The sequence below is a fragment of the Castor canadensis genome, chromosome 3 (genome assembly GCF_047511655.1).
Source record: "Castor canadensis chromosome 3, mCasCan1.hap1v2, whole genome shotgun sequence".
NCBI classification, from domain to species: Eukaryota; Metazoa; Chordata; class Mammalia; order Rodentia; family Castoridae; genus Castor; species Castor canadensis.
The window spans coordinates 190,419,841-190,447,737 of record NC_133388.1 but is presented as its reverse complement, the minus strand read 5'-3'; the positions used below and the strand labels follow the sequence as shown (position 1 = coordinate 190,447,737).

General features: G+C 47.1%; 1 protein-coding gene across 8 annotated transcripts in view; it reads left to right on the top strand.

Annotated features, from left to right (window-relative positions):
* The window catches only part of St3gal1 (ST3 beta-galactoside alpha-2,3-sialyltransferase 1), a 90,217-nt gene extending 71,362 nt beyond the window's left edge, over window positions 1-18,855 (top strand). For all 8 annotated transcript variants that reach the window (XM_074069267.1, XM_074069265.1, XM_020174460.2 and 5 more), the window contains 5 exons: window positions 8,932-9,128; window positions 9,982-10,161; window positions 11,305-11,350; window positions 12,627-12,746; window positions 14,388-18,855. In XM_074069267.1, the coding sequence (XP_073925368.1) occupies window positions 8,932-9,128; window positions 9,982-10,161; window positions 11,305-11,350; window positions 12,627-12,746; window positions 14,388-14,561 (717 nt within the window). In that variant the 3' untranslated portion in view covers window positions 14,562-18,855. The remainder of the gene's footprint in view (window positions 1-8,931; window positions 9,129-9,981; window positions 10,162-11,304; window positions 11,351-12,626; window positions 12,747-14,387) is intronic.
* The last annotated feature ends 9,042 nt before the right edge of the window (window positions 18,856-27,897 follow it).

Sequence of the window (27,897 nt, the reverse complement as noted above, 5' to 3'; positions counted from 1 at the left end):
GAGACAAAAGGAATTTGCACTGATTTGCAGTCTACTTTCATCTGATGCCACAAGACAAAAAACAAAAAACAAAAGCAAGTGAAAGGAGATTCCAAGATGGCGACTAGAGGGAGGAAGCAGAAAGCGCCTCCTAAAGTAAAATCTTAGAGAGATGCTGAAGATACACTTTACAGGAAAAACCACCGAGAAGAGGCAAAACTCCAACTCCTCCACACCCCTAGCCCTCACATAGCATCCCCACTCCATGTTAAATGGAGAAACCAGGAGGGCTCCCGCGCCACCAGGTGCCAGCTCCTACCAGCTCAAGAGATGCAGACCACCAGGTGAGGTAAGAGGCATGTGGTATTCCCACAAACAACCCTGGGCCAGATCAGCATAGCCCCCTGGACAGACTGACCCCCACCCAGGTAAAAAAGAGAAGAAAAACCAAACTGAAAAAACAACAACAATAACAAAAAAAGACATGTAGCAAACAGGGTGGGGCACCCTGAGTGCCAAAGAGCGGGGGAGGAGAAATCCCTCACAGAACTGTAAATAAACAAGCTGGCTGGAGAAGGCAGGATCGGCAGCACATGCCCAGCAACCAGGAGCGGGAAAGCCTGTAAGAGCAGTGGTGGGAGGAAAACTCCACAGGAGAGGAGGGAAGACCCACTTCCTACGTGAGCTGTAAACAAACAGACAGGCCTGAGAAAGTGGGTGCAGTGTTACCTCCCCCAGTGTGCTTGGAAAGGGGAAAGCTTGGAGCAGAGGCTCGCGCACAGGAGAACTCTGAGTAAACAAAGCCTGCAGGGCCAGGTGAGTGCTAAGCTCACCCCAGAGATCTGCATAAATAAAGCCTCCAGAAACAGCAGGCTGACAGCAGCGGGCAGACAAGCCACAGCCACAGATAGCCATTCACAGAACTGTCTCCAGACTCTTTTTTTTCGCTCCTCCTTTGATGAGACAATGACTGAACTACAACCTCATGCTGAAAGACTTACTGAAACTGTACTGCATTTGAACTTGGGATATTTTGTTGTGTTTTTTTTGTTTGTTTTGTGTTTTTGGTTTTTTTCCCCTTTGAAGAGACAACAGAACTACTTCTGAGACACCAGCTCCAGGATTGGAGGCTGAGAGACTAACACCAAAATTATTAAGACTGAAACTTTATTGCATTTGAACTTGGGGATTTTTTTTAATCCTCTCTCTGTCTCTCTAATGCCTATTTAGTTTACTGTTGATTAGTACACTATCTCTCCCTGTTTATTTCTTTGACACTGGTTTTTTTTGTTGTTGTTTGTTTTGTTTTTTACTTGTTTGTTTGTTTTTCCCTTTTTCTTTACCTTCTTTGCTTTCCCTCTCCTTTCACCCTTCCATTCTAGATATCACCATTGTTATTATTACAAGCTAGAAAATACTTAATTGCACACAGTACAGGGATAGAAACAATAGCAAGGGCAATATTGGGAAGACAGAAAAAAGGGGGAAACCAGTTCCCCCCCAGCAATAAATTAGTACAGAAACCAGAGGGAAATGAGGAAAACAGATACTCAGATCCAGACTCCAACAAAACGAAGATAAGCTATGCCAAAGAACCCAATGAAGCCCACAAGGACAACCTGAAAGAAGAAATCCTGCAAGTAATCAATGAGAATTTTATAGAGATAATACTGGATGTGGTCAACCAAAATGTACATAAGACACTCAAGAAATTCCAAGACAATAAAAATAGAGAATTTGAGAAGACACAAGAACAAATAAAAGAAATAAGAGAAGCACTGTATAAACACCAAAGTGAAACAAAGAACACGATTAATAAAGAGATAAATGAACTCAGGACAAAAATAGACAATATTAAAGAGGAAGTGACTCAGGATATGGAAAACCTCAGGAAAAAAAAACAGAAATGCAAAACAAAATGGAAAGCCAATCCAGCAGAATAGAACAAACAGAAGACAGAATCTCAGAACTTGAAGATGAACTGGTAATTAAAGGAAAAACCAAAGAACTATTAGTTAAACAACTCAAGACCTGTGAAAAGAAAATGCAAGAATTCACTGACTCCATCAAAAGATCAAACCTGAGAATCATGGGTATTGAAGAAGGAGAAGAGGTGCAAGCAAAGGGAATGCGTAATATATTCAACAAAATAATTACAGAAAATTTTCCAAATCTAGAGAAATCTATTCCCATACAGGTGCATGAGGCCTCAAGAACACCAAACAGACCTGATAAATAGAACTACCCCATGGCATATTATCATTAAAACAACATGTACAGAAACTCAAGAAAGAACAGTGAAGGCTGTAAGAGAGAAAAAACAAATAACATACAAAGGTAAACCCATCAAACACACAGCAGACATCTCAACAGAAACATTAAAAGCAAGAAGAGCTTGGGGTGAGGTCTTCTGGGCACTGAATGAAAATAACTTCTACCCTAGGATACCCAGCAAAACTATCATTCAAAATAGATGGAGCAATAAAAGTCTTCCATGATAAACACAAACTAAAACAATGTATGACCATAAAGCCACCACTACAAAAGATTCTTTAAGGGATTCTGCACACAGAAAGTGAAACCCAACATAACCATGAAAGGGCAGGCAGTACCAAACTACAGGAAAAGAAAAAGCAAGAAAGTAGAGAGTAACATTGATTTAGGTACACACAATCAAACCTTCAAACAACTAAGACAACTAAATGACAGGAATCACCACTAACACTTAATGGTAATGGACTTAATTCCCCCATTAAAAGGCACCGTTTGGTGAACTGGATTAAAAAGGAAGATCCAACAATTTGTTGCTTACGGGAGACCCATCTCACCGATAGAAATAAGCATAGGCTTAGGATGAAAGGCTGGAAGAAGATTTACCAAGCCAATGGCCCCCGAAAACAGGCAGGAGTAGCAATACTTATCTCAGACAAAGTAGACTTCCAACCTACATTGATCAAACGAGATAAAGAAGGACATCCCATACTAATAAAAGGGGAAATAGACCAAAAGGAAATAATAATTATCAACCTATATGCACCCAATGTCAACACATGCAGTTTCATCAAACATACCCTGAAGGACCTAAAAGCATATATTAACGCCAACACAGTGGTTGTGGGAGACTTTAACACCCCATTATCATCAATAGATAGGTCATCCAAACAAAAAATCAATAAAGAAATCCTAGATCTAAAATATACCATCGATCAAATGGACCTAGTTGATGTCTACAGAACATTTCATCCAACTTCTACACAATATACATTCTTCTCAGTAGCCCATGGAACCTTTTCCAAAATAGATCATATCCTAGGGCACAAAGCAAGCCTCAGCAAACATAAGAAAACAAAAAATACACCATGCGTTCTATCTGACCACAATGCAATAAAACTAGAACTCAACAACAAAAATAAAGACAAAAACCATGCAAACAGCTGGAAACTGAATAACTCATTGCTTAATGAACAATGGGTCATTGATGAAATAAAAGAAGAAATTAAAAAGTTCTTGGAACTCAATGAAAATGAAAACACAACCTACTAGAACCTATGGGACACAGCAAAGGCAGTCCTGAGAGGAAAGTTTATAGCCATGAGTGCATATATTAAAAAGACTGAAAGATCCCAAATCAATGACCTAATGATTCATCTCAAACTCCTAGACAAACAAGAACAAGAAAATCCCAAAACAAATAGGAAGGAAATAATAAAAATAAAAGCTAAAATCAATGAAATAGAAACCAGAAAAACCATACAAAGAATTAATGAAACAAAAAGTTGGTTCTTTGAAAAAATAAACAAGATCAATAGACCCCTGGCAAACCTGACTAAAATGAGGAGAGGAAAAAACCCAAATTAGTAAAATCAGGGATGCAAAAGGGGAGATAAGAACAAATACCATAGAAGTCCAGGAGATCATCAGAGACTACTTTGAGAACCTATATTCAAATAAATTCGAAAATCTTAAAGAAATGGACAGATTTCTAGATACTTATGATCATCCAAAACTGAACCAAGAGGAAATTAATCACCTGAATAGATCTATAACACAAAATGAAATTGAAGCAGCAATCAAGAGTCTCCCTAAAAAGAAAAGTCCAGGATCTGATGGATTCTCTGCTGAATTCTAAAAGAACTTTAAAGAAGAACTGATACCAACCCTCCTTAAACTGTTCCACGAAATAGAAAGGGAAGGAAAACTGCCTAACACATTTTTTGAAGCCAGTATTACACTTATCCCAAAACCAGGCAAAGACACCTCCAAAAAGGAGAACTAGAGGCCAATCTCCTTAATGAACATTGACGCAAAAATCCTCAACAAAATAATGGCAAACCGAATTCAACAGCACATCAAAGAGATTATTCACCACGACCAAGTAGGCTTCATCCCAGGAATGCAGGGGTGGTTCAACATATGAAAATCAATAAAAATAATAGACCACATTAACAGAAGCAAAGATAAAAACCACTTGATCATCTCAATTAATGCAGAAAAAGCCTTTGATAAGATCCAACACCATTTCATGATAAAAGCTCTAAGAAAACTAGGAATAGAAGGAAAGTACCTCAACATTATAAAAGCTATATATGACAAACCTGCAGCCAGCATTATACTTAATGGAGAAAAACTGAAACCATTCCCTCTAAAATCAGGAACCAGACAAGGATGCCCACTATCTCCACTCCTATTCAACATAGTACTGGAATTCCTAGCCAGAGCAATTAGGCAAGAAGAAGGAATAAAAGGAATACAAATAGGTAAAGAAACTATCAAAATATCCCTATTTGCAGAAGATATGATCCTATACCTTAAAGACCCAAAAAACTCTACTCAGAAGCTCCTAGACACCATCAATAGCTATAGCAAAGTAGCAGGATATAAAATCAACATAGAAAAATCATTAGCATTTCTATACACTAATAATGAACAAAGTGAGAAAGAATATATGAAAACAATTCCATTTACAATAGCCTCAAAAATATCAAATACCTAGGTGTAAACTTAACAAAAGATGTGAAAGACCTCTACAAGGAAAACTATAAACTTCTGAAGAAAGAGATTGAGAAAGACTATAGAAAGTGGAGATATCTCCCGTGCCCATGGATTGGTAGAATCAACGTAGTAAAAATGTCGATACTCCCAAAAGTAATCTACATGTTTAATGCAATTCCCATCAAAATCCCAATGACATTCATCAAAGAGATTGAAAAATCTACCGTTAAATTTATATGGAAACACAAGAGGCCACGAATAGCCAAAGCAATACTCAGTCAAAAGAACAATGCTGGAGGTATCACAATACCCGACTTCAAATTATATTACAAAGCAATAACAATAAAAACAGCATGGTACTGGCACAAAAACAGACATGAAGACCAGTGGAACAGAATAGAGGACCCAGATATGAAGCCACACAACAATAACCAACTTGTCTTTGACAAAGGCACTAAAAATATACGATGGAGAAAAGACAGCCTCTTCAACAAAAACTGCTGTGAAAACTGGTTAGCAGTCTGCAAAAAACTGAAACTAGATCCATGTATATCACCCTATACCAATATTAACTCAAAATGGATCAAAGATCTTAATATCAGACCCCAAACTCTAAAGTTGGTACAGGAAAGAGTAGGAAATACCTTGGAATTAACAGGTATATACAAGAACTTTCTCAACGAAACCCCAGCAGCACAGCAACTAAGAGCATAGATAAATGGGACATCATAAAACTAAAAAGCTTCTGTTCATCAAAAGAAATGGTCTCTAAACTGAAGAGAACACCCACAGAGTAGGAGAAAATATTTGCCAGCTACACATCAGACAAAGGACTGATAACCAGAACATATAGGGAACTTAAAAAACTAAATTCTCCCAAAACTAATGAACCAATAAAGAAATGGGCAAGTGAACTAAATAGAACTTTCTCAAAAGAAGAAATTCAAATGGCCAAAAACACATGAAAAAATGCTCACCATCCCTAGCAATAAAGGAAATGCAAATTAAAACCACACTAAGATTCCACCTCACCCCTGTCAGAATAGCCATCATTAGCAACACCACTAACAACAGGTGTTGGCGAGGATGCGGGGAAAAAGGAACCCTCTTACACTGTTGGTGGGAATGTAAACTAGTACAACCACTCTGGAAAAAAATTTGGAGGCTACTTAAAAAGCTAGACATTGATCTACCATTTGATCCAGCAATACCACTCTTGGGGATATACTCAAAAGACTGTGACACAGGTTACTCCAGAGGCACCTGCACACCCATGTTTATTGCGGCACTCTTCACAATAGCCAAGTTATGGAAACAGCCAAGATGCCCCACCACTGATGAATGGATTAAGAAAATGTGGTATCTATACCCAATGGAATTTTATGCAGCCATGAAGAACAAAATGTTATCATTCGCTGGTAAATGGATGGAATTGGAGAACATCATTCTGAGTAAGGTTAGCCTGGCCCAAAAGACCAAAAATCCTATGTTCTCTCTCATATGTGGACATTAGATCAAGAGCAAACACAACAAGGGGATTGAACTTTGATCACATGATAAAGCAAGAGCACACAAGGGAGGGGTGAGGATAGGTAAGACACCTAAAAAACTAGATAGCATTTGTTGCCCTCAACACAGAGAAACTAAAGCAGATACTTTAAAGCAACTGAGGCCAATAGGAGAAGGGGACCAGGAACTAGAGAAAAGGTTAGATCAAAAAGAATTAACCTAGAAAGTAACACACATGCACAGGAAATTAATGTGAGTCAACTCCCTGTATAGCTATTCTTATCTCAACCAGCAAAAACCCTTGTTCCTTCCTATTATGGCTTATACTCTCTCTTCAACAAAACTAGAGATAAGGGCAAAATAGTTTCTGCCTGGTAGCTAGGGGTAGGGAGGATGAGGGAGGGAGCGGGCGAAGGGGGGAGAAATGACCCAAACAGTGTATGCACATATGAATATAATAAGAAAAGAAAAGAATCGAGGTGTTGCTCAGTGGTACTGCACCTTTCTAGTATGCAACAGGCCCTGGGTTCTATCCCCAGCGCTGACAAAAGAAAAAGGAAGTGCTCACAGTTCTGAAGATGCAAGGACAAGGGGCTTCATCTGCTGATGACATTCTTGTTGGCAGAGTCTGGAGGTAGCAGGACTTGCAGGGCAAGAGACTTGGTAGGTGTGGCTCTCCTGGTCTGTGTTCCTTTTCTTACAAAGCCACCAGGGCTCAGTCAGGGAACTATCCTGATGACTTTCTGTCCTAATCAAGGTGGCCCCACCTCTAAACATCACAGTCAGATAAAGTTTGTGTCCTCCTAACACCTCGCAATGGGGATTCACTTGCAACACAGGAAGACTTGGGGTGGGTGAAACCACAGCACATGTCTAACACCCCCATGCTAGACATTTCATTGTCTTGCCAGACAGTGGGGTCTCTGCTGTGCCTCCTTGGAAAGTGTATGCCATCTATCTGAGGTGGGGACAAGCACCCCAGGATCTCCCTACACATCTGTCTGAGTCACTGGTCACCTGGATAGTGGCCAAAGCTGCCTCTAGCCACTCCTTCCTCTCCCAGCCATTCCCTGAACCTGGGGTTGGGAGTTGCTCCCTTCAGCCCACCTCCCCTACCCTAGCCCCAAGGGCTGGAGATAATACTGTGCTGCAATTTCTAAAAGCCTGAGCTCAGAAGATGTGGTAGTGCAGGCCTATAATCCTAGTACTCTGGAGGAGGCTGAGGCAGGAAGATCTCCTGAGTTTCAGGCCAGTCTGGGCTACATAGTAAGACCCTGTTTCAAAAAAACAAAGCAAAAAGCCCAGGTTCAAATTCTGGTTGAATCAAGGATCAAGTCACGCAACCTGTCTAGCCTGAGATCAGCCTTCCTTGTTTGAGGTTGAAATAATTCAACACCTACCATGACATGATGACGGGTCACGTACAGTCTGCTTAAGAAATGTCTCACGGTGTCTGTGGGTGAGAAAGGCAGCTGTAGCCAGAGGTGGGCACTTTACTGCATGGATGGAGCTCCTCCCAGAATTAGTACAGGCAGGGACCCGTGGGTGACCCATTCATCCTGGTTTTGGCTATAAAAGCCCTGCATCCAGGGGAGCCTTCAGTCCTGAACAAGCAGCTGGCTGGCCCACCTCAGGTTGCCTGGAGCCAGAGAGGGTGTCCTGGGGCAGGGCAATTGGCCCCTGCACTGGGTGTTGGAAAAGGCACCCTTAGTAGGCAGGCATCAGAGGCCCTGTGCATCTGGCAAACAGCTGGTTTTCTGGTCTGGCTGCAGCACTGACCAAGAGGGTGAGGGCAGCAGAGGCGGAATGGGCCTGGAGAGTCTGACCACTGTCACCCAGCAAGGCTTTGGCCCAGCTGGAGAGCCGGCCCAGCACCACCTCTACTGCTCTCATGAAGGCAGGAACAGGGCCTGCAGCCAGGGCCCTGGTGTCCGGGATTGGAGGCAGTCAGGAGCAGGATGGGAGTGACAGGCACCTTCAAGGTTCTTGCTGGGACCCTTCAGGGGATAGAGGGACTTCCTGAAAGAGTAAGCCCCAAAGGAGGAGCACGTTGGAGGGCTGTTTCCATCTGAGAGATGACAAGGATGATGAGAGCCTGTGAGGCCAGAAACTCAGTGAAGATGGGAACTTGGCCCCTTCCCCTTCCCATGACACATATCAGCCAGCTTTGTCTCCAGCAGCTAGCACACCCTTGCATGTAGTAAAGTACTCAACGAACACATGGAAAATGAATGAAATAGCTCTTCCCTGTGTCTCCTGAGCACCACTTGGGCTCCTGGATAGGCAGGTGGGTGTGACTAGACACCTCCATCTCTAGGAGTCCCATAGAAGAGTACAAAGAAGTTCCCAGTGAGCTACAACTGGCAGCTGGCAGCTCCATAGCCAGGAAGCAGAGCCCGCTGGGCAGAGGCAATATGGTCACTATGATGTCTGCTTATTCCTCTGCCACAGAAGCTGCAGCGGGAGAAGAAGCCCAACAACTTGAGTGACACCATCAAGGAGCTGTTCAGAGTGGTGCCTGGGAATGTGGACCCTGAGCTAAAGAAGAAGTCGGTGGGCTGCCGGCGCTGCGCTGTCGTGGGCAACTCAGGCAACCTGAGGGAGTCCTCGTATGGGCCTAAGATAGATAATCACGACTTCGTGCTGAGGTGAGTGCCGGGCCCTCAACCCAAGTCCCCTTCCCCACAGCTAGGGACCCTTAGAGCTGTGGGAAGCATCATGGCTGAGGTTCCAGGCCTGGGGTCACTGCTCTCTGGGCCTCAGTTTCCACTCTATATTGCAGAATAGGGGTGGACTAGGAGCACCCCTCTGGGTACAGGGACCACCCATATGCAGGTGATCCTCAATGGGCTGGGGGCCTGGCACGGGAGACTTGGCAAGAGGGGAGAGCTCATAGGAAACTCCCTGCTGTATCATTCAAATTCATCTCCCATTTGCAACCTAGGCCCTAACAGAGCTGTATGCTTTTAATATCAAGTAGCTTCCCTGTCCCCAAGTGGAGCAGGCACTCCAGGAAAAAACCCCGAGTCTACCCTGGGGTTCATGTCCTAGAGTAGGAGCACAAGCAGGGGTGGGGCTCAGTATCCCCCTGCCATCTTCTAGAACAGCCTCTCATTTCTGTAAGTCTGACTTCCTTCCTCAGCCCCTCCCTGGCCTCTCAGGGTAGCTGGTGTCCAGTGGGGATGTTCACGGAGGGGACAGAGTCAGGTTCATAGCTCGGGAGCTCTGTGGGCTGAGACCATCTGTCTGAGCTGAGGTTTCCTGGACCATAAAAAAGGACCGTCAATTACTTGTTTTGTGTGGTTATGTGTGACAGGTGATCAGTTACGGAGATGGTTAGAGTCACTTGAACTCATTGAAGAAAAAGGAAAAAAAAAAAAAAAACCTGGAAAGTTGAGACCTAAGGAGCAAGGGACCTCATCTGAGGTTACCACACAGCTAAAGCTCTCAGGCTCTGGAGCTCCTGCAGGTGTCACATTGCTCTCTCCCTTGTCATCCCAGGATGAACAAGGCACCCACCATGGGGTTTGAGATGGATGTCGGGAGCAAGACCACCCACCATCTTGTATATCCCGAGAGCTTCCGGGAGCTGGGGGAGAACGTCAGCATGGTCCTGGTCCCCTTCAAGATCACTGACCTGCAGTGGGTGATCAGTGCCACCACCACAGGCACCATCTCTCAGTGAGTCCCTCTCGGATCGCCTCTCACCCTCCCTTCTCCACCACGCACTCGCTTACATTCTGCTGTCTCTCTGACGGCCTCCCCTCCAAGCCTCCTCAACACGCATGCACACCATTGCCTCCCATGGGGGTCCAGCTCTAACCAGTCCCCTCACCTCCTACCAGGCTTTGCTGTAGGACTTCCCAACACACCTTGAAGGTTTGCCTCCCCAAAACTCCTGTAAAAACTTGGAGGAACGCACTGGAAGGGACGCCACATAGGATAGTTTCAAAGTCCACACCACTGAAATTAGCCTCAACCATTGGACTGTAGCGAGGTGAGGGGCAGTGAAACTTGTCCTTTCATTTAATCCTCACAATATTGTTCTCATTAGCTCCATTCTAAAAGGGAGGAAACCAAAGCTAGGCCAAGCAACTTGCCCAAGATTGAACTTGACCTAGAGCCCATGCAACCATCTGGGTCCAATTCCTAAGCTGAATTCCCAGAGGAGTGGCTTCCTTTCCCAGATGTCTCCAGGCCTCCTGGTCCTAGGCCAGGTCTCGTAGGAGCACAGCTAACACCAGGAACTTGGGTTCTGAGAACTGTGTGGGACTGTGCCTGCAGGTTAGTGAGGCCACACAGGGAGGGGTGGACCGGGTGACCTCCTCAGTTTTGTGGTCTCCTTGTGCCTTGTCCCGTGGGACTCTCAGGAGCCTGAATTACACTAGAATTAATACAGTGTGGTGGCTGCTTTTGTACCGTTATGCTGGGACTCCTGACCTCTTGGGATGAGCACAGGTCAACTGTAGGTCACCCTCAGCTAGTGCCTTAGCATTTGTCAGTACCTGATGGGCAGGAGCTCTGGTCCTGAAAGACTAAGGCAGCTCTGGTCCCCAGTCAGGTTGCTGTTGGAGCAAGTCCTTATCTTAACCTTCCTGGGAGAGCAGGGACATTAAACCACAGCACATCCTAGAATCAGCCAAGATTGCCCTCTGGTGTCTGCTGCAGGGTTACTGCAGGGAGGTGGCTCTTGGACAGTATGACACCCTGGGCAAAGAGGCCTCGTCCTCCTGGCCTTGCCTCACTTTCCAGAGAATCCTGATTGCTGCTGGTGGCCAGGTGGTCACTTCCCACGTTAACTGTCTTCTCTTTCCCTAACCACAGCACCTATGTCCCTGTTCCCCCGAAGATCAAAGTGAAACAGGAAAAGGTAAGTGGGGCTCAGCCCCTTTTCCTCCCAGCTCCTTTCCTTACGATTGCACGTTGGGCTGCAAAGAGCCTGAGCTCCAGGCCTGTGCAGGCAGTGGCCCCTAGTGTGGATTCATGGCTAAGGTCAAATCCTTGGAGTGGGGTCCCTGGATCAGCAGTAGCACCTGACAACTTGTCATGGGTGTGAATCCTCAGGTTCACACAGACCTACTACTTCCTCCTTCAGGGGAGCCTGGGAGGCTGCAGTTTGAGAATCACTCCTGAGTACTGTGAGCTTCTCAAAGCCAGATTCACCTCTGTCTCTCCCTTCTCCATCTTCTGCAATGTGCTCCTGGTATGGGGTTGGCAAAGAAATGGGCAGAGGAAGAAGGAAAGAAGCAAAGCGTTCACCTTTGGGTAGTGTGGCCCTTTGCACACTCTACCATATTTAAATAGAATTAGAGAGACAGGTAACTTGCCCAGGGACACGCAGCTATGACTGAAGTCTCCTAGCCTTGGTTTTGGGCTGTGCTGTCCCAGGAAGAATCCCTGTGGGTATCTCTACAGGTGAACTGGTGGAGGGAGAGCCACCAGACCCAGATTCAGTGCCTCAAAACTAGGCTGAGAGATAAACCGCTCACCAGAGACCTGCAGATCCGTCCATTTTGGGGGCTTGGATTGGGCTTCCTGGACCTGCATTCCCTCTACTGCCTGAGAAACCCCCTTCACCGTCCTCAAGCCAGCCCTGGGGTGATGAACCAAGGCCAAGTGTGACACAGGAATCCCTCCCAGCTTGGCCACTGCTGGCTATGTGACATTGAGTACATCGCTTCGCCTCCCTAAACCTGTTTCCCCATCTGTGACAGAGGAGTGGGAAATCATGCGCACAGGCAGAGCAAGAGGCTTGTGAGCATCTTTCACGCAGTGTGACCCTGTCCCCATTCCACCTTACGGTGTTTCCTAGAACCCTTCTGTGAGGATTCTCAGGTCTCACTTTCCGGGTCTCCTAGAATTTTATTTTAGTGTCACTGTCCACACTGCCCTTGCCCCCAGTACCTGTGGCCACCATTCTCTGCCTTTTTTCTCTCCATATCTCTTTTCACCCTGTAGCTCACCCCTAGAGGGTGTTGTCAGCAATGAACAACACCCATCCTCCCCAGCACTCACCTCACAAGCCCGGGGGGTGTTTGTCAGGGCCACTGATGGCTGTGTCCCCCTGGCCACAGTGTGTGGCACCCACTAGGCTCTCCCTGTCCTTTGATAACTGAACTCACTCAGGGCCCCATCCTCCTCCACAGATACTGATCTACCACCCGGCCTTCATCAAGTATGTCTTTGACAACTGGCTGCAGGGCCATGGGCGGTACCCGTCCACCGGCATCCTCTCTGTCATCTTCTCTATGCACATCTGTGATGAGGTATGTGCCCTCCTGTGTGCGGGGATAAAGGGCCTCTGGAGAAGGGGCGGTGCTCAGGCCTGGTTCCTCCAGAATTCATGTTACTTCCTTGTGCACACCTGGGACTGTGAAGCCTGTCTCCACGAGCGTTTTTGAGGAGGTGCAGCACTTCTCAAGAGCAGGAGTTCTAGCACATTCTGTGTATTGCCCAAGGCTCTAGGACAGTGGATGGTGAGGCCCAGACTCAGTGGTGAAGTGACCAGCAGATGCTGATGGGGAAAATTGTGTAAACCTATTGTCACGGTCCTCAGCTGATTGTTAGAATCAGCTGGAGAGTTAAATTCCAGCACCTAGGCCCCACCCCAACCCACCTTCTCCAGAATTCCAGGCATCCTGGGCTTCCACTGCCCACCATTGTCATTGGCCAGGCTGGATGCAGAGGAGCAGAAATGCAGCTCAACCCTTCCCTTCCTCCTTGGCCTGGGTTTAGGTAGGCAGAGCATGAAGTGTCCTTGATTGTCACTTAGAGCCTGTCCCCATCCCAATCCTGCCTGGCTCACCGTTGGAATCCCAGGAAGGTGCCAGTTGCCAAGGGCAAGTCAGGACCACAGTCTACTGCCCCCTGGTGTCCTTCTGCTTCCACAGGGCTGGACACAGACCTGCATTCTGCCTCAGAAGTGTCACTGCAGTGACTTCCCTCCTCTCCTGATACCTGTGCTCTAGGCTGCCCTGTGTCCATGCAGGCATTACTGGGAAGTTGCATTTGCTGTGGAGCTGTCCCCTGCCCCTACTCTGTTCCTTCTCTTAGATCCGTCCTCCAGGCCGCAGCCAGATGGCATGGTCCCTCCCTAGAGACCTCTCCACATGTCCACTTCCTGATCATATTCTCACTTCCCAAGACCCAACTCAGACATGCCCTCTGTGGAAAAGCCCCTCTGACCTCAGGGGTCCTTGGCCCATTTCTCCTCAGTGCTCTGTCCCTCCAGGGACATTCTTTTGTCCACTGCTATAAGTTGTGATGTGCTCCTACAGCCAAGGCCTGATGTGTGTGTCCCTGATGTCCCCCTACCTACCCAGGTGACATCTGAGAAAGGTCCACCTGAACTTTGACAAGGCTGGCCGTTGCTGGGCACAGAATAAGTGTTTGGTAGTGTTTGCCATGCTTGTGAGGATTTCACCCCCTAGCCTCAAAGGCCCCTGAACCAGGTGGATTTTGGCCTCAGGGAAAAATAAAATCAATACCTACCACCTGATTCTTGTTGTTCTGGTACTTGTGCCCATTTTCCAGATGAGAAAAGTGAAGTGATTTGACACACAGGGCCAGCCAGGTAAGGGATCTTTGGCCAGGCTTCAGAGCCAACTCTCCACTCCCTACCTCCCCACCCTCTGGAGTCTTGGAGAAGAGGTTGCTCTGGTCCTAGGGTCAGACCAGCCTCCTCAGGATCACACACCTGTGATTACCACCCAGGTGCCACTGGATGCATTGGACTTGAGCCTTGCTTGGCTTGCTTTGGTTTCACTGAGCCCAGAGGCTCGAGGAAACTGGAGAAGGTCCATCTGAAACCTTGGATGTTTGCCATTGGGTAGGCCTGCCAGTTCCCTTTCCTGGAGGCTCCACCTTCTGCCTCGTTGTCTGTTCTCACCTTCACTTTGCCTCCACAGGTGGACTTGTATGGCTTCGGGGCAGATAGCAAAGGGAACTGGCACCACTACTGGGAGAACAACCCATCGGCAGGGGCTTTCCGAAAGACAGGGGTGCACGATGCTGACTTTGAATCCAACATCACGGCCACCTTGGCGGCCATCAACAAAATCCGGATCTTCAAAGGGAGATGACGCTGCAAAGGGTTAAGGATGGATGCACCACGTCTGCTGCTCCTCCTGATGTCCAGCCACAGCATCTCACTGGAGCCAGTCCATTCTAGAGGCTTCTGGGCCAGCTCGGGGAGTGCCAGTTGTGCTCACGGCCTCTCACACCTCCACTTTTGGCAGCATCTACTCAGCAAAGCCACCTGGCAGCTCTGCCATGGCTACAGAGCAAGTCTCGGGCCTGTCTCTCATCACTGACCCTGAGCTGGCAGAAGGTCAGGACATGCTGGGAAAGGTCCAGTCTCCAAACGGAAAAGTTATTTAGATCCTGGGTTCAATGGAACAAATATTGAGAACTCCCATATTATAAAAGATAATTTCTCGGGAAGGTGGGCAGAGGCTGGCTGCTGCTGAACCTTCCACAGCTGACTCTCAAACACAACTCTGGCTGGCTAAGATGTTTTTGAGTGATGGCTACCTCTGGGACAAAGCCTCGGTGAGCCACCAGATGCTGCCCTTCTTTGCACGAAGCCTGGCCTCTTGCTTGGCGTGAAAACCCCATGGTCATCCCTTTCTCCCTGCAGCTCACTGGTGACCGGGAAAGGCTTCTGACCCCAAACATCTCCCTGCAAACATGACCACAGGAGCAGAGGCCTCCCCGAGACATGTCCCTTTGAATGCTCAACTCTCATGGTTATACTTACAGCCAAGAGCAGGTCTGTCTACTTCCTAGTGCCTTTGAACTTGGGGAAGAAATGCATGCATTGGCTGAAGTGAGATCAAAGCTCCACCTTGAGAAAGGGGAGCCCCACCAGCACCCGTCTTTGCTGCATAGCAGGAACCTCTTTTCTAACTAGTTTGCTGAGCCAGCTCCTGAATTGTATCAAAATTCAATGCTACTCAGCACCACCTGATGCACGTCTGCCATGGAACGTCCACTCATATTTCTGCGGACTGTTGGGTTTGGTGCCCATGACTTTCCAAAGCCACGCAAAAGCCCCTGACAGCCAGCATTTTCCCGGAGAGCCCCAGCACTAAGGGGAGACCACCTTCATGGTGTCCTAGGGGTCAGGGTGGGGACATCCAAGGAATGGTGACTGGCTCTACATACCTCGTTGTCTCCTCACTCCTGTCTGCTCTCTCCCCTCCTGTGCCACCTTCCTGATTATTTATTGATTTTTTTCAATTCAGCTGACAACTGTGTGCATGCTGGCTCTGCTGCTCCTGGTGTTTTCTTAACCTTTCAACGCTTTGCCCAGCATCTGGGAATGGAGAGTGTAGAGGAAGTCCCCTGAAACTCTTATGTGCTTGTTTGGGGGTTGCTGGGGTGCAGGTCCAGGGTGACACCAGTAATTAGTGAAATGATTCGTGTCACCTCATCTTCCAGCACGACCTTCCTCTTTCTTGCAGGCTTGTCTCACTCAGGCTAGGGGCCTACCCCCGCTCAGTGGCAGCTAACTGGGTGGAGGAGTGGCCCAGCAGGCACAGGGGGCAGTAACTGTTGCCCCCAGTTATAATGTTCAATCAGAGAAATCGCTTTCCCTGTTGAAAGCGTTTGGCTGAGTATGAAAAGTACAGTCCTGGGAACCATGGGTCCTGCTCTCCCTGGCTTGGAGTCCCCTTTGCAGCGTGGGGGGGAGGAATTACCAGCATAGGGTCCTTGATCAGGGGCCTCACATGACTTAGGCGTCTGAAAGAGTCCCCAGAAAGTGTACAACAATGTTGCTATTTTCCCAAGTTTGTGCATACCAGCATTTTTGGTTATCTTTTGTTAGAGTCTCAAAGACTCAGAATCCAGGCTTTTTGGGAGAAAAAAAAAAACCAAACAACTTGTTTTAGTCTTATAATCTTCACAAATTTATGACTCTCTTGGCTGACAGAGACTGGTGAATCGCTGTGAGGTCCTTGTTCTGGGTTGGCATGCTGGAAGGCTAGAGATCATGGCCATACTCCTGTGAAGAACTCGGATGTTTTTTGGCCAGCTAATCAATTCCAGAGATGGACTTGAGTTAGGTGGACATGGGCACAGAGCAGTGTTGGCCCCAAGTCCTCCCCTGTGCTAAAAGTTGGGTCTGTGAAAGGCGTGACAGGGTGAGGATCAGCTGTGTACTTCCTGTAGGTCCCTTTGTGTGAGAACAGGCCCCAGAAGTGAGGCTGTGGCCATGTCTGAGCTGGATGCCACCTGCGTCCTTGCCTGGTCCATCTGCCCCTCCCACTCTTCCTTCTTCCCCTGAGAATGTTAAGGCCGTACAATATCTTCTAGCCCATAAATCTGCCCTCCATTTTACATATGAGAAAGAAGGCTCAGATAAGGGATATGACTTACAAAAGTGACCCAGTTGTGACAATAGCACAAGTCAAAGAGTTTGGTGTTGACTCCATGTTTAAAATGCCCGCAGGTAGGCTCACCCAGCCAGACTCATTGAGTCCAAAAAGCTAAGAGACCATATGTGTCAGCCCTTGGCTCCTCCTCTCAGCACTGGTCTCCATCTTCAGGCTACAGAGTGGCCCTGGGCAAGCCCATCTCTGTCTCCACGCACCCTCCAGTGGAGGGGCCAATGTTTACCTTTCCCATAACCCCCAGACACTGCCTGTGTCTCACTGTCTTAGCAATGGGCACTTAACTGAATAAAAGCCAGTTCTTATCCAGAAGTAAACGCACCAATTAGCTTAACCAATTGGTGCTTCCCTTCCCCTGGGGTGTGGGTGGCTGAGAGCCTGGCAGGAGTGGTTCTGCAAAGAGAGAGAGCTGGTTGACAGCAGGACAGAAGGGCCTTGCTGGAAAGCTGCAACCCTGGCCTCTGGACGGCAGGGAGCAGAGGGACTGCCTATAAGGCAGAGCTGAACCGCACACTGAGGATCTGCCCAAGGTCCCAGGGAGTCGCAGCACCATCCCAGCTCCATCCCAGCTTTGGGCTCCTAGCAAATCAGGAGACCAAGTTTCTAGAGCTGGCACCCTGTCTTCCCCTGCCCTCACCCAACATTAGGGGAGAAAGAAGGTCAGAGTTGTGACCTTTGAGTTCCCAGAGGGAAAGGACTGAGAAGGGAATCCTGAAGCTGACTCCTTGAGATACTGGCTTTCCAGACGCCAGGCATCATCCACAAACCACAATGGTGGCCTGGGTGGAAGAAGTCAGAGAGAAGGAAAGAAAACATAAAATGGGGGAACCAGCAAGAGACAGTGAGAGCCAATAGGGTCTGGAGATTGTTTTAGGGAAATGGCAGACTGGGGGGCCTGGATGGAACCCTAGTGTCTGCTATGGTCACAGGAGGTCAGTAGAGGCCAGTCCTGCTCCCTACCCCCATGAATGAGGTGTCCCTTTAGAGATGGATGAGAACATTTAGAACTGTGATGTTTGCTTTACCTTTTCCTGTCAAAGTAGCCTGAAAACAAAGGAAGTAGGGAATGAGAGAACTCCCTCCCTCCCTTGGTTATGACGAAAGATGCTTCCTCAGGAAGGGGGGCCTGAGTGGCCACTGTCCAGCCAGAGAGGGCTAGATGCTGCGTGTGTGTGCTCAGAAACCAGTACCTCTCCTCTTCCCCTCCCATCAAGAACTCAGGGACACAATAAACATTGTGTCCATTGTGGACCCCTGGTTTTCAGCATAGGTGACCCTATGCCACAGGACTGCTACTGCTCACCCCTGTGGGCTGAGCTGGCCAGTTTTTAGACAAGAGTTAGCTTTTGTCCTCTGTCATGAGCAAATCCATTCTTGTGCCCCTTGGGTGCTATCTTATACCTGTGGGAAGAACATGGGTTGGGGAGGAGAAGACAGACAGAGCAGTATGCAAACCAGCTTCAGGGAATCAGCAACCTTTTTTATCAAACAGCACTGAATCCCCCCAGGTGGCCTGTGTGCGTCCCTCTCCTGTTCTCCTTCCAGCCGTCAGGACTCCAGCACACACTCAGCTCTGCCCTGGCCCTAGCCTACTGTCTGCTGCCCCCTGCCAAGGGTCCTGAGTGGCAGCTTTAACTCCAGCCTCATCAGGAACCCCACTCTCCCACACTAGGGTAGCCATGGGTCACTGTCTTTCCCCCTGCACAATCACTTTATCCCTTCACTGAATCCCCCTCAAAGCCAAAGTTCCTTGAGCACTTTCCTCCTTTGCAATCTCCATTTTGTGTCGGTGATGGTTTCAAATTTGCTTTCTTTTCCCTTCGCCTCTCGTGTTTATTTTGCAGCTAAGCAGTGATTGATCTGAATGCATTTTGAATGATGTTAGCGAGTCCGCCTCCCTCAAGCTCCTGCTCTTGTTTTATTTATTGTTGAATATTTCCAATGACCCAAATCAAAGTGAATAAAAAGCTATTTTATCGTTTGGTGTGTTTGGTGTTTTTCCATCAGGGCCCTGGGTTGGGGCTGCCCTGAGTATTTCAAATTGGCAGATCTTTTTGGTCCTGAAATGGCTCAAAATTTCATCTCCTGAGGCTTCTGGATCAATGTCCTCCTCTATTAAACACCTAGAAAGAGACTCAAGAGACAGAGCAGAGCCTTAGTGTTGGCTCCACTCACAGCTGCACCATTCCTTACTGTGTGACTGGTGAGTCACCTACCTCTTGAATCCTTAGCTATCTCATCTGACAAATGGGAACGACAATAGCAGCCATCAGAGCAGGGCCAAGATCATAAAAAAAGCATTTCAGGAGGCTCAGCCACTCAGACCCATCATGCACAGATGCGGTGTCTGACTCCCCGGACAGAGACAGCCTTACCCAGGGATGGACACCAGTCAGGTTCAAAGTAGGCACAAACCTCTCATTTGGTTTTATTTTTACTGGGGTTCATGATACCTTGTATTTGGGGGGGCAGCACTGGGGTTTGAACTTAGGGCCTCACACTTGCTAGGAGCCGCTTGAACCACTCCACCAACCCAGGACTTTGTAATGTAAAGCTGGTGTCAGTGTTAATGGAATCTCCCCATTTGTATGGTGCTTTGCAGTTTGCACACCACCTTCCTGGGCATGATCTTGAACTCTCACCACAGCCCTGCAGGGCTGGCAAATGTTGGAGGACCAAGATGGGATCCAGGCGACCTGCCCATCCATCTGCTGCCCAGTTACTCCATGTGCAGCCTGCAGGAATTTTTCTGAGTTCACTTGAGACGTCTGTCTGTGGCGACCTTCTCTCTGAAGGCAGTCCCAGAGTCATGTGTACAGATTCACACATGCGAGGCAGCCTGAGTCCTGCTGATCAGCTGTGTGAGTTGGAGCCGGTAGCTTAACCTGTCTGTGCCCAACTTCTTTATGGGTAAAGCTGTGATGGCATAATGTCTGGGTGTTCACGTATCTAGGATTGTGAGTGAGCACAGGCAACGGGCATAGCAGAGCACCTGGCACACAGGAAGCCATCAGAAATCTAGCTGTGACTAAATGGAGCACACAGTGGAGGAACTTCAGCCCATGCCATGAAAAGGATGATCAGGATCCAGCCCCTTCTGGTGTATTCGCCACCTCCCCTCCCCTGTCTGCCATCTGCCCCACTGCTGGGGCCTTCACATTGTCTCTGCATCTTCTCCATGTGCTTCCTTCAACGCTAGAATTCCTGGTGCCCTTTCCTCCATCACTTCTGCGTGCTGCCCCCCAAAAGCCCTGCTTTCTCTCTTGTTATCGCCTCTTCCCTTCCCCATCCCAGCTTCCCCACACTTGGTCCAGGTAGGCACATGTCACAGCTGCTATGTGGACAAGGAGACACAAGGTGGCGATATACCACAGTCATTTTCATTTTCTCCCTGGACAGCTCAGCAGGTGCCCTGTACCCACCCCACCCCATGCATTGCATTACACCCTGGCCTCAGGCTGAGCTCCTTGGGAAAGAGGTTAGCCAGAAAGGCACTAAGGATCTAAAGACGCCTTCAGGGTTCTCCAGGCACCCCCTGCAGACATCAGCCTAAGCCAGTACCCACCATTCTTCACACCCCACCTGGTCACACAGCCTGGGAGAGTCCCAGGAGTGTCCCTTATGGAGTACAAATTTTCTGAGCAGGCACTTTCTAACTTTCTTTTTAACTGTAAGGACTTTAAAATGTCCACAAGAACATCTCTCTCCCTGTCTCACTCTCCTATCTCTCTCTCTCTCTCTCTCTCTCTCTCTTCTCTCTCTCTTTTGCTCTCTTGCTCTCTCACTCTCTCTCTCTTATGTCTCCACCACAAGAGGACACAACATCTGCAGACCAGGGAGAAGGCCCTCACCAGAACACAGCCATGCTGGCACACTGTTTTTTGGACTCCCAGCCTCCAGGACTGTGAGAAAATAAATCCCCACTGCATAAGCCACTGGTTTATGATAGGTCTGTGGTGGTTTGCTATGGCAGGCTGGGAAACACAAAGTTATTGAAAAACCAGGACCCCACTCTGCTCAGCTCGGGAAGCAGAGAGCCCTTATTCAGCTGCTCACTCTCCAGCTGGCCTGATTGCTGCAGGCAGAGGGCTATGATGTGCATAGAAATGCAGTTCATTTGGAGGTGATAAAGAGGGACTTGCAGAATACCCTGGGGAATGGAGACAGGGGACTCTCAGCTGTGCTCCAAGCCAAAGCCCTTTTCAGATAGCCCCACCATGTGCTGATTCTGGGTGGTAGAGCTCACTCAACCCAGGGCTGGGCAATTTTGACCTTGACTTAGAGTGCTGAGCAGAGCACCTAGTGACAGTGGCTGCCTTCCTGGGACTGCTCTCAACACAAGATCAGCTGGGAGCCAGAAGCAGTTTGAAAGTCACAAGAGTAAAAGCACAGATTTAGGCTTGAAGTCAGAATTTAAAAGGACTTTGCCTTAGACACTAACAAGCCTAACACCTTCCAGATAAGATTAATATCTCTGTCATTTAGTAAGTAAACAGGTCAAGAGAAAAAGTCTGGGTCCAGTTGGAGAAACTCGAAAGCCCCAAGCCAGAGTGGACTGGCTGACACATGCTGTGATGCCAGTCCTGGCTGCTGACCCCCAGAACGTCCAGATCTGGGAATTTCTTCTGGCTTCTCATTCCTAGCATTCTCATTGGTGCCCCTGTTAGTTCTTAGCTGTACTGCCTATGGGGGAAACCTGGCCTTTTTGAACCTTGGTTTCTTAATCTCTAAACTGGCATTAAATGACAAGGTAGATAATAAGTAGGGGCAGCAGCACCGTTTTCTGAGTCCTTTCTATGTGTCAAGATCTTAACGTGTGTGTGTGTGTGATTTCTCATTGAATTCTGACAGAGCCCCATGAATTACATAGTGGTGTGGTCCCTATGGAGGACCTAAGGCACAGAGACTGTCATTTGCCTGCACACAGTTCAAAACTGATCACCCAGGAGTATAGACTAGATGTGACTCTATCAGTAAGGATAGGACAAACTAATGCTGCAATGACAAATAACCCCCAAATTCCAGCAACTTAGAACAACAAAGGGCTGTTTCTTACTGGGTCAATCTAAGGGATCTGGCAACTTTTCCTTATGGGCCTTCCACAGGTGACCCAGGCTGCCAGCAGTTAAGCCTTTGCCAGCTCTGCCCTCACTGTCAGCACATGGCCCTCAAGGTCATGCCCAAGGGGAAAGAGAGTTGGCAATGGCTCACCAGCTCTTAACTGCCTCCACTTAGACTCATATATCACTTACATCCTGGGTTCAGAGGCCAGCATCAGCCATATTGTCCAAACAAAGCCATGAGGGAAGCTTGACAGTGAGATGGAGCAACTAGAATCATGAAGGGCCACTAGGCATCTCTTGTCCACACCTTTCCTTGATGTCATACATCCCACCTGAACCTTGGAGTTGGCTGGTGACAGGTGGCTGGCTCTGCCCTGGCCAGTCCTGAGTGGTCATGGGCAGAATGCTCAGATCCACAGGCTAGGTGGATGCAGACCGAGCAGGGCAACCCCTAGGAGAGGCCCCAGGGACAGGAGTTCCAGTGTTAGATAGCAGGATTGATGGAGGCTGCTCAGCCTCGCCCCAGTGATGCACTCTATTGACAGAAGCTGTGCTGTGTGAACAGGTACTTCAGATGCTTCTGGTGGCTGTGACTGGGACCTGACCCTTCTCTTTCTGGGGTTCCTTCTACAGCTATGGTCAGAGCTGCTGCCCCGGGGGCATGAATCCCAACCTAGGACCTGTACAAGCAAAGGCCAGAGGCCTCCTGAGGGTGATGCTGAACTTCACTTTTGGTGACAGAGAGAATAAATACCCTGGGGAGACAGGTGGAGCTGGTCAATGAACCCAGGCCACTCCCATTTTCCCAGGGAGCTGGGGAACTGCTTCCATACACTGACTTCCTCCCTTTGTCCTCAAATTGCACATTGGAGGGCTTGGACAAGATCTGCTTTCACACGCTTTTTCATCTACTCCCAGCCTTCCCAGGGACAGTGGGAGCTACTTCCTTTCTTAATGGCCAGCACCTAGCAAAGCGCCAGGTACTTGGTAGGCACACAGATGAGTCATGTTGATCAGACAGCAGGATCTTTGGAAGTTGTTCTATTTAGATGAGATGAAAGCTAAAATTTATTGAGTGCTCAACATGCTCCAGCCCCTTCCAGTGTTGGCTCAAGGTCACTGGTCCCCTTGTCACATGACCAGCCCCAAGGCATTTAGTCTCGTGACACACACATTTCACAGATGAGGAGTCCAGTGTTCCCAGAGGCAGCCACTGGTCCCAGGGTCACATGGCTCAGCATCAATGGACCTCAAAGGCAAGCCAAGCAGTCAGGCTCTGAGCCTGCACTGCCACCCCTATCCAGGGCAAACTTGCAGCATGTCCAAGAGAGCTGTCAGGTGCACCCTCAAGTTACCTGGAATCATGTAGGCAAATATCTTTGGAGTGAGTGATACAGGTCCTGGCTGATGGTGAAACATATGCCCCACTCCCCAGGTGTGGAAACAGAAGATGTCAGCTGTGCTCCACATAGAGCCATTTTGGAGGCAAGACCCTGTGGGCTGCCACATCACCAAAGAGCCAACAGGCAGGAAAGGAGGGAGGCTGCTACAAGATTCATTTTGGCCAAGAGCTCAGATGGACCAAGAAGAATGTTGTGATGCTAATTCTTGGGCAGCTCAGAGTAGGATGGGTACACCAAACTGGGTGCTGAGGGTACCATTGGAGCTTACCAACAACAGGAATTGTGGAGAAGGACCTTCACAGCTGAAGAGCCTTCCATGGCTCACTTCCGCCCTTGTTTACCTCCTTTTCTAATTCCTTGCCAGGCTCTTTGCCACTTCCCCATCCCCTCCACCCACCCTCAACTATCTGGTCTTCTTAAGACTCCATCCTTATCCCATTTCTTATAAACTCGTCACACTCCTGGCCTGTGGGACAATGATTCCCCTTTTTCTCTCTTCCCACTCAGGTCCTCAGAGCCATCTATCTTCTGAGAAGTTTCTTTTGCATGTCCTAAAGCCCTTTGAACTCACATAGATCCAAACCACACTCATTGTCACCCTTCTGCTGCCCTGTGGGTTTCCATAGGATAGTCACACCCTGAGACAAGGCAGAGGCCAGAGCTTCCCTGATGCTCCTCCCACACCACCCTAATGTCCATCTGCTGCTGTAACATCTGCTATTCAAACCCATGCATCTCCCCACTCCATCCCCACCCCCAATTTAGGTTCTTGTTATCATCCAATCAGATAATATCAAAGACCTGCTCCTACAAATTCCTTTCTCTGCTTTTTCCACCCTTTCATCCATTCTCCACACTGTTCAGACAAGCCAATTTAAGAGCCAAGCCCAAGTGTATCAGTCAACTGTTGCCACAATATACATGTCTACAGGTAACCAGACAGGCTCTGCTTCAGACTTTGGCTCACTTCTGTTTGGGTTCAGGCTGCAGGGGATCCATGTCTTCTCTATCGTCTCATATTCTTGGCCTAGCATACACACAGACTCTAGGAGCACAGGGAACAAGACTCGCACAAAAACACATTTAAGATTCAGTTTCTGCTTTGTCCTCTAAAACCTGGTGGGTCATATTAAAGACAACCACAAGTTCTTTAGCATCCCTTCCATTAAGGGTGTCTGCTGCCCTTGAATTTGGACAAGTTCTGTAGCTCTTTAGCTAATACAAAATGGCAGAAGTGATTGTGCCAGTTAGACAGTTAAGGGTCTGGAAGCTTCTAATTCCTGTCTCCTGAAAAACATACTCTTGGAACCCACCATGGTACAATGAAACTCAAGTAGCCCCATGGAGGTGGCCATATGAACAGGAACCAACTTGCCAGTCATGTGAGTGTACCACATTGGAAGAGCACTCTCCAACTCCTGTTGAGTTGCCCCAACTTTTATCATGTGAAACAGAGATGAGCCATCCCACCAAGATGAACCTCATTTGCAGATCTGTGAGATGGGTAAGATCGAATTGTTATTTGAGCCTCTAAGGTTTAGGGCAGCTTGTAGCATAGCAATAGGTAACCAGAATAGGTGCCTAGACCCAATGTCAAGTGTGAGAAAGGATTCTTCTCCCACTAGGAAGTCACACCAAGAGTGCAGACTAATGTTATTACAAGGGAATGCGACACTGGGGCCACTCAATCTAGCATGGTGACCTTGTGTCACACCTCTACTGTTTCCTGCATCAAGCTAAGGATCAATGTAGTGTGCACTGTCAGTGGGAATGTAAATTAGTGCAGCCAGTATGGAAAACAGCATGCAGATTCTTCAAACAACTAAAAATAGAACTAGCACGGGATCCAGCTATTCCACTCTGGGTATGTAGCCAAGAAAAACGAAATCAGTATGTTGAAGCCATATCTATACTCCCATGTTCACCTTGACATTCTTCACAATAGCCAAGACACAGAATGGGCCTAAGTGCTACCAACAGATGAGTGGATAAAGAAAATAAAGCATACATGTGCAATGGAGTTCTATGAAACGAAGGGAATCCTGCTGTTTGTGACAACAGGGATGCACCTGGAAGGTACTTTGTTAAGTAAAATAAGCCAGGCAGAAGAAGACAAATCACCTCATTACTTGTGGAATCTAAAAAGAGCTGAACTCATAGAAGCTGGGAGTAGAAAGGCTGGAGGGTAAAGCTGGAAAGAAATTAGTCAAAGGATATAAAATTTCAGTTGGATAGGAGGAATAAGTTCAAGTGATGCATTGTATAGAACAATGTTTTTGTTAATAACAATGGGCAGTATTCTTAAAAATTGCAAAAGGGCAGTTTTTAAGTGTTCTCACCAGAAAACAACAAGTATGTGGGACACTGCCTATGTTAATTAGCCCAATTTAGCCCTTTCACAACACATATTTCAAAATAATATGTTGCACACAGTAAGTATATACTATTTTTATTTGTTAAATACAAAAATCAATTCTAAGAAAATGAAAATGGGCATTTTAGAGCATTTTATTCATTTAATAACCATTAATTGAGTGCTTACTGGGTGCCAAACACTGCTAGGTTTGGAACTGCAGTAATGAACATACAGACCAACCTTCTCCTATCCTGCAACATACATCCCAGTGTGCTTTCTCTGTCTCAGTTCACGTACTAAGGACAGTGATGCATGGACAAACAAGGGCTTCGAAGCAGACTTTGTCTCACCCTGGTACCTTTGCTTAGATGTCATATTCCTAGCTGTCCGAAGAGGATTCAGGTGTTCAATCGCACAGCAGTGTGACTGTAGGTGATGACTGCATTTTTCACAAAAGTTAGAAGAAAGAATTTTGCATATTTTCACACAATGAAAACTGTTTGAGAAGATAGATATGCTTACCCTGATTTGAACACTACACAATGTAGATACATCAAAAACATGGTAACCCCATAAATACGAACAATTTTTATGTGTTGAAAATGTTTTATGATGAGCAAACTTATATAAAAGACTTTCTTTTAAAAAAAAGTATGTCACCTTTTAAATTTTTTCCAAATAGTAAACTATATTTCTTTTTAAAATTAGTGTATATGAGTTATACCAAATAGTGGGTTTTATGGTGTCAGTTTCATACGTGCATTGTGTTCATTTTCTCATCTCTGTTGCAAAATACCCAAGCGAAAACAACTCAAGGGAAGAAATATTCAACTAATGGTTTCAGAGTTTTTAGTCCATCATGGTAGAGAGAGCATGGTGAGTCACTGCAGCTCATATCATAGTGGCCTGGAAGCAGAGAGAGAGGGAGAGAATGCCTGCACCAGTGGGGCTCCACCTCTTTCCCCTTTTGTTCCATCTAGCCCTCTAGCCTTGGATGGTGCCACCCACATTCAAGACAGATCTTCCCACCTTAGTTAATCCTCCCCAGAAACACCCTCACAAAAACACCTAGAGGTATGCTTTGCTAATCTAGGCATTTCTCAATCCAATCAAATTGAGAATCAAAATTCACTAACCATCCTATGCTTATAACATACTTTGATCATATTCCCTTAGCTCCCTGTCTCCTCCGTCTGATTCCCTTCCTCTTCCCTAATATTCCCTCTACTACTTTTATGTCCTTTTTTGAAATCTAGATTTCACATATGAGAGAAAACATGCAATATTTGTCTTCCTGAGTCTGGTGTATTTTGCTTAACATCATGATCTCTAGTTCCATCCATTTTCCTACAAACAACACAATTTTGTTCTTTATGGATGAATAAAATTCTGTTGTACATATATATACCGCATTTTCTTTATTCACTCATCTTTGACAGGCACATAGTCTATTTCCATAATTTGACCATCGTGAATAGTGCCACAATAAACATGGGTGTGCAGATATCGTTACTGTATGCTGACTTTGATTTCTTTGGATATATACCCAGGAATGGTATAATTGGATCATAAGGATGGTAGGCCAAGCAGGAGAGAAGGAGAGGAAAGCATTCCTGGCAGAGAGAGAAGCATATGAAAAGTCCTACAGGTAAGCAACACTCACTGGATAGATGATGCTTAGGACAGTGGCATCAGAACACAGAGTCAGCAGCAAGACATGGGAGCAGGTACACAGGACTTAGGTGTCTCAGGGTCATTTAAAGAAAGTAGGCTTTACTCTCAGAAAAATGGGAGCCACTGGAGAGTGCAGCAAGGGGAATCTTCAGTGTCACCCCCTAAACAAAAATGTAATGTGCTGGTTCACTGCACATCTAATCAATGTGCCCGTGGTACACGGTTCTTCATATCTTCTCTCTCAGTTGAGCAACACTAGCAAAGAGCAGCTGAGAAAATGGGGGCTCTGACAGGTGAAAAACTACTCCTTCACCACCCTGAGATTCCATGCTGTATAGAGCCAGCTGTGTCTGGTTTGTGCCTCCTGGTCTCTCCAGACAGTGTGACTTGGATTAGCACTGGGGAGGGCTGTACATCTCCCCAGGTATGTGAGTTCCTCCTGACTGGGGTCATCCCTGGATTCTCAGAAAGTAGCAGAGAGCCTGGCTTAGGTGCATAATGGATGTGGGAGGAATTAAATTGGTTTG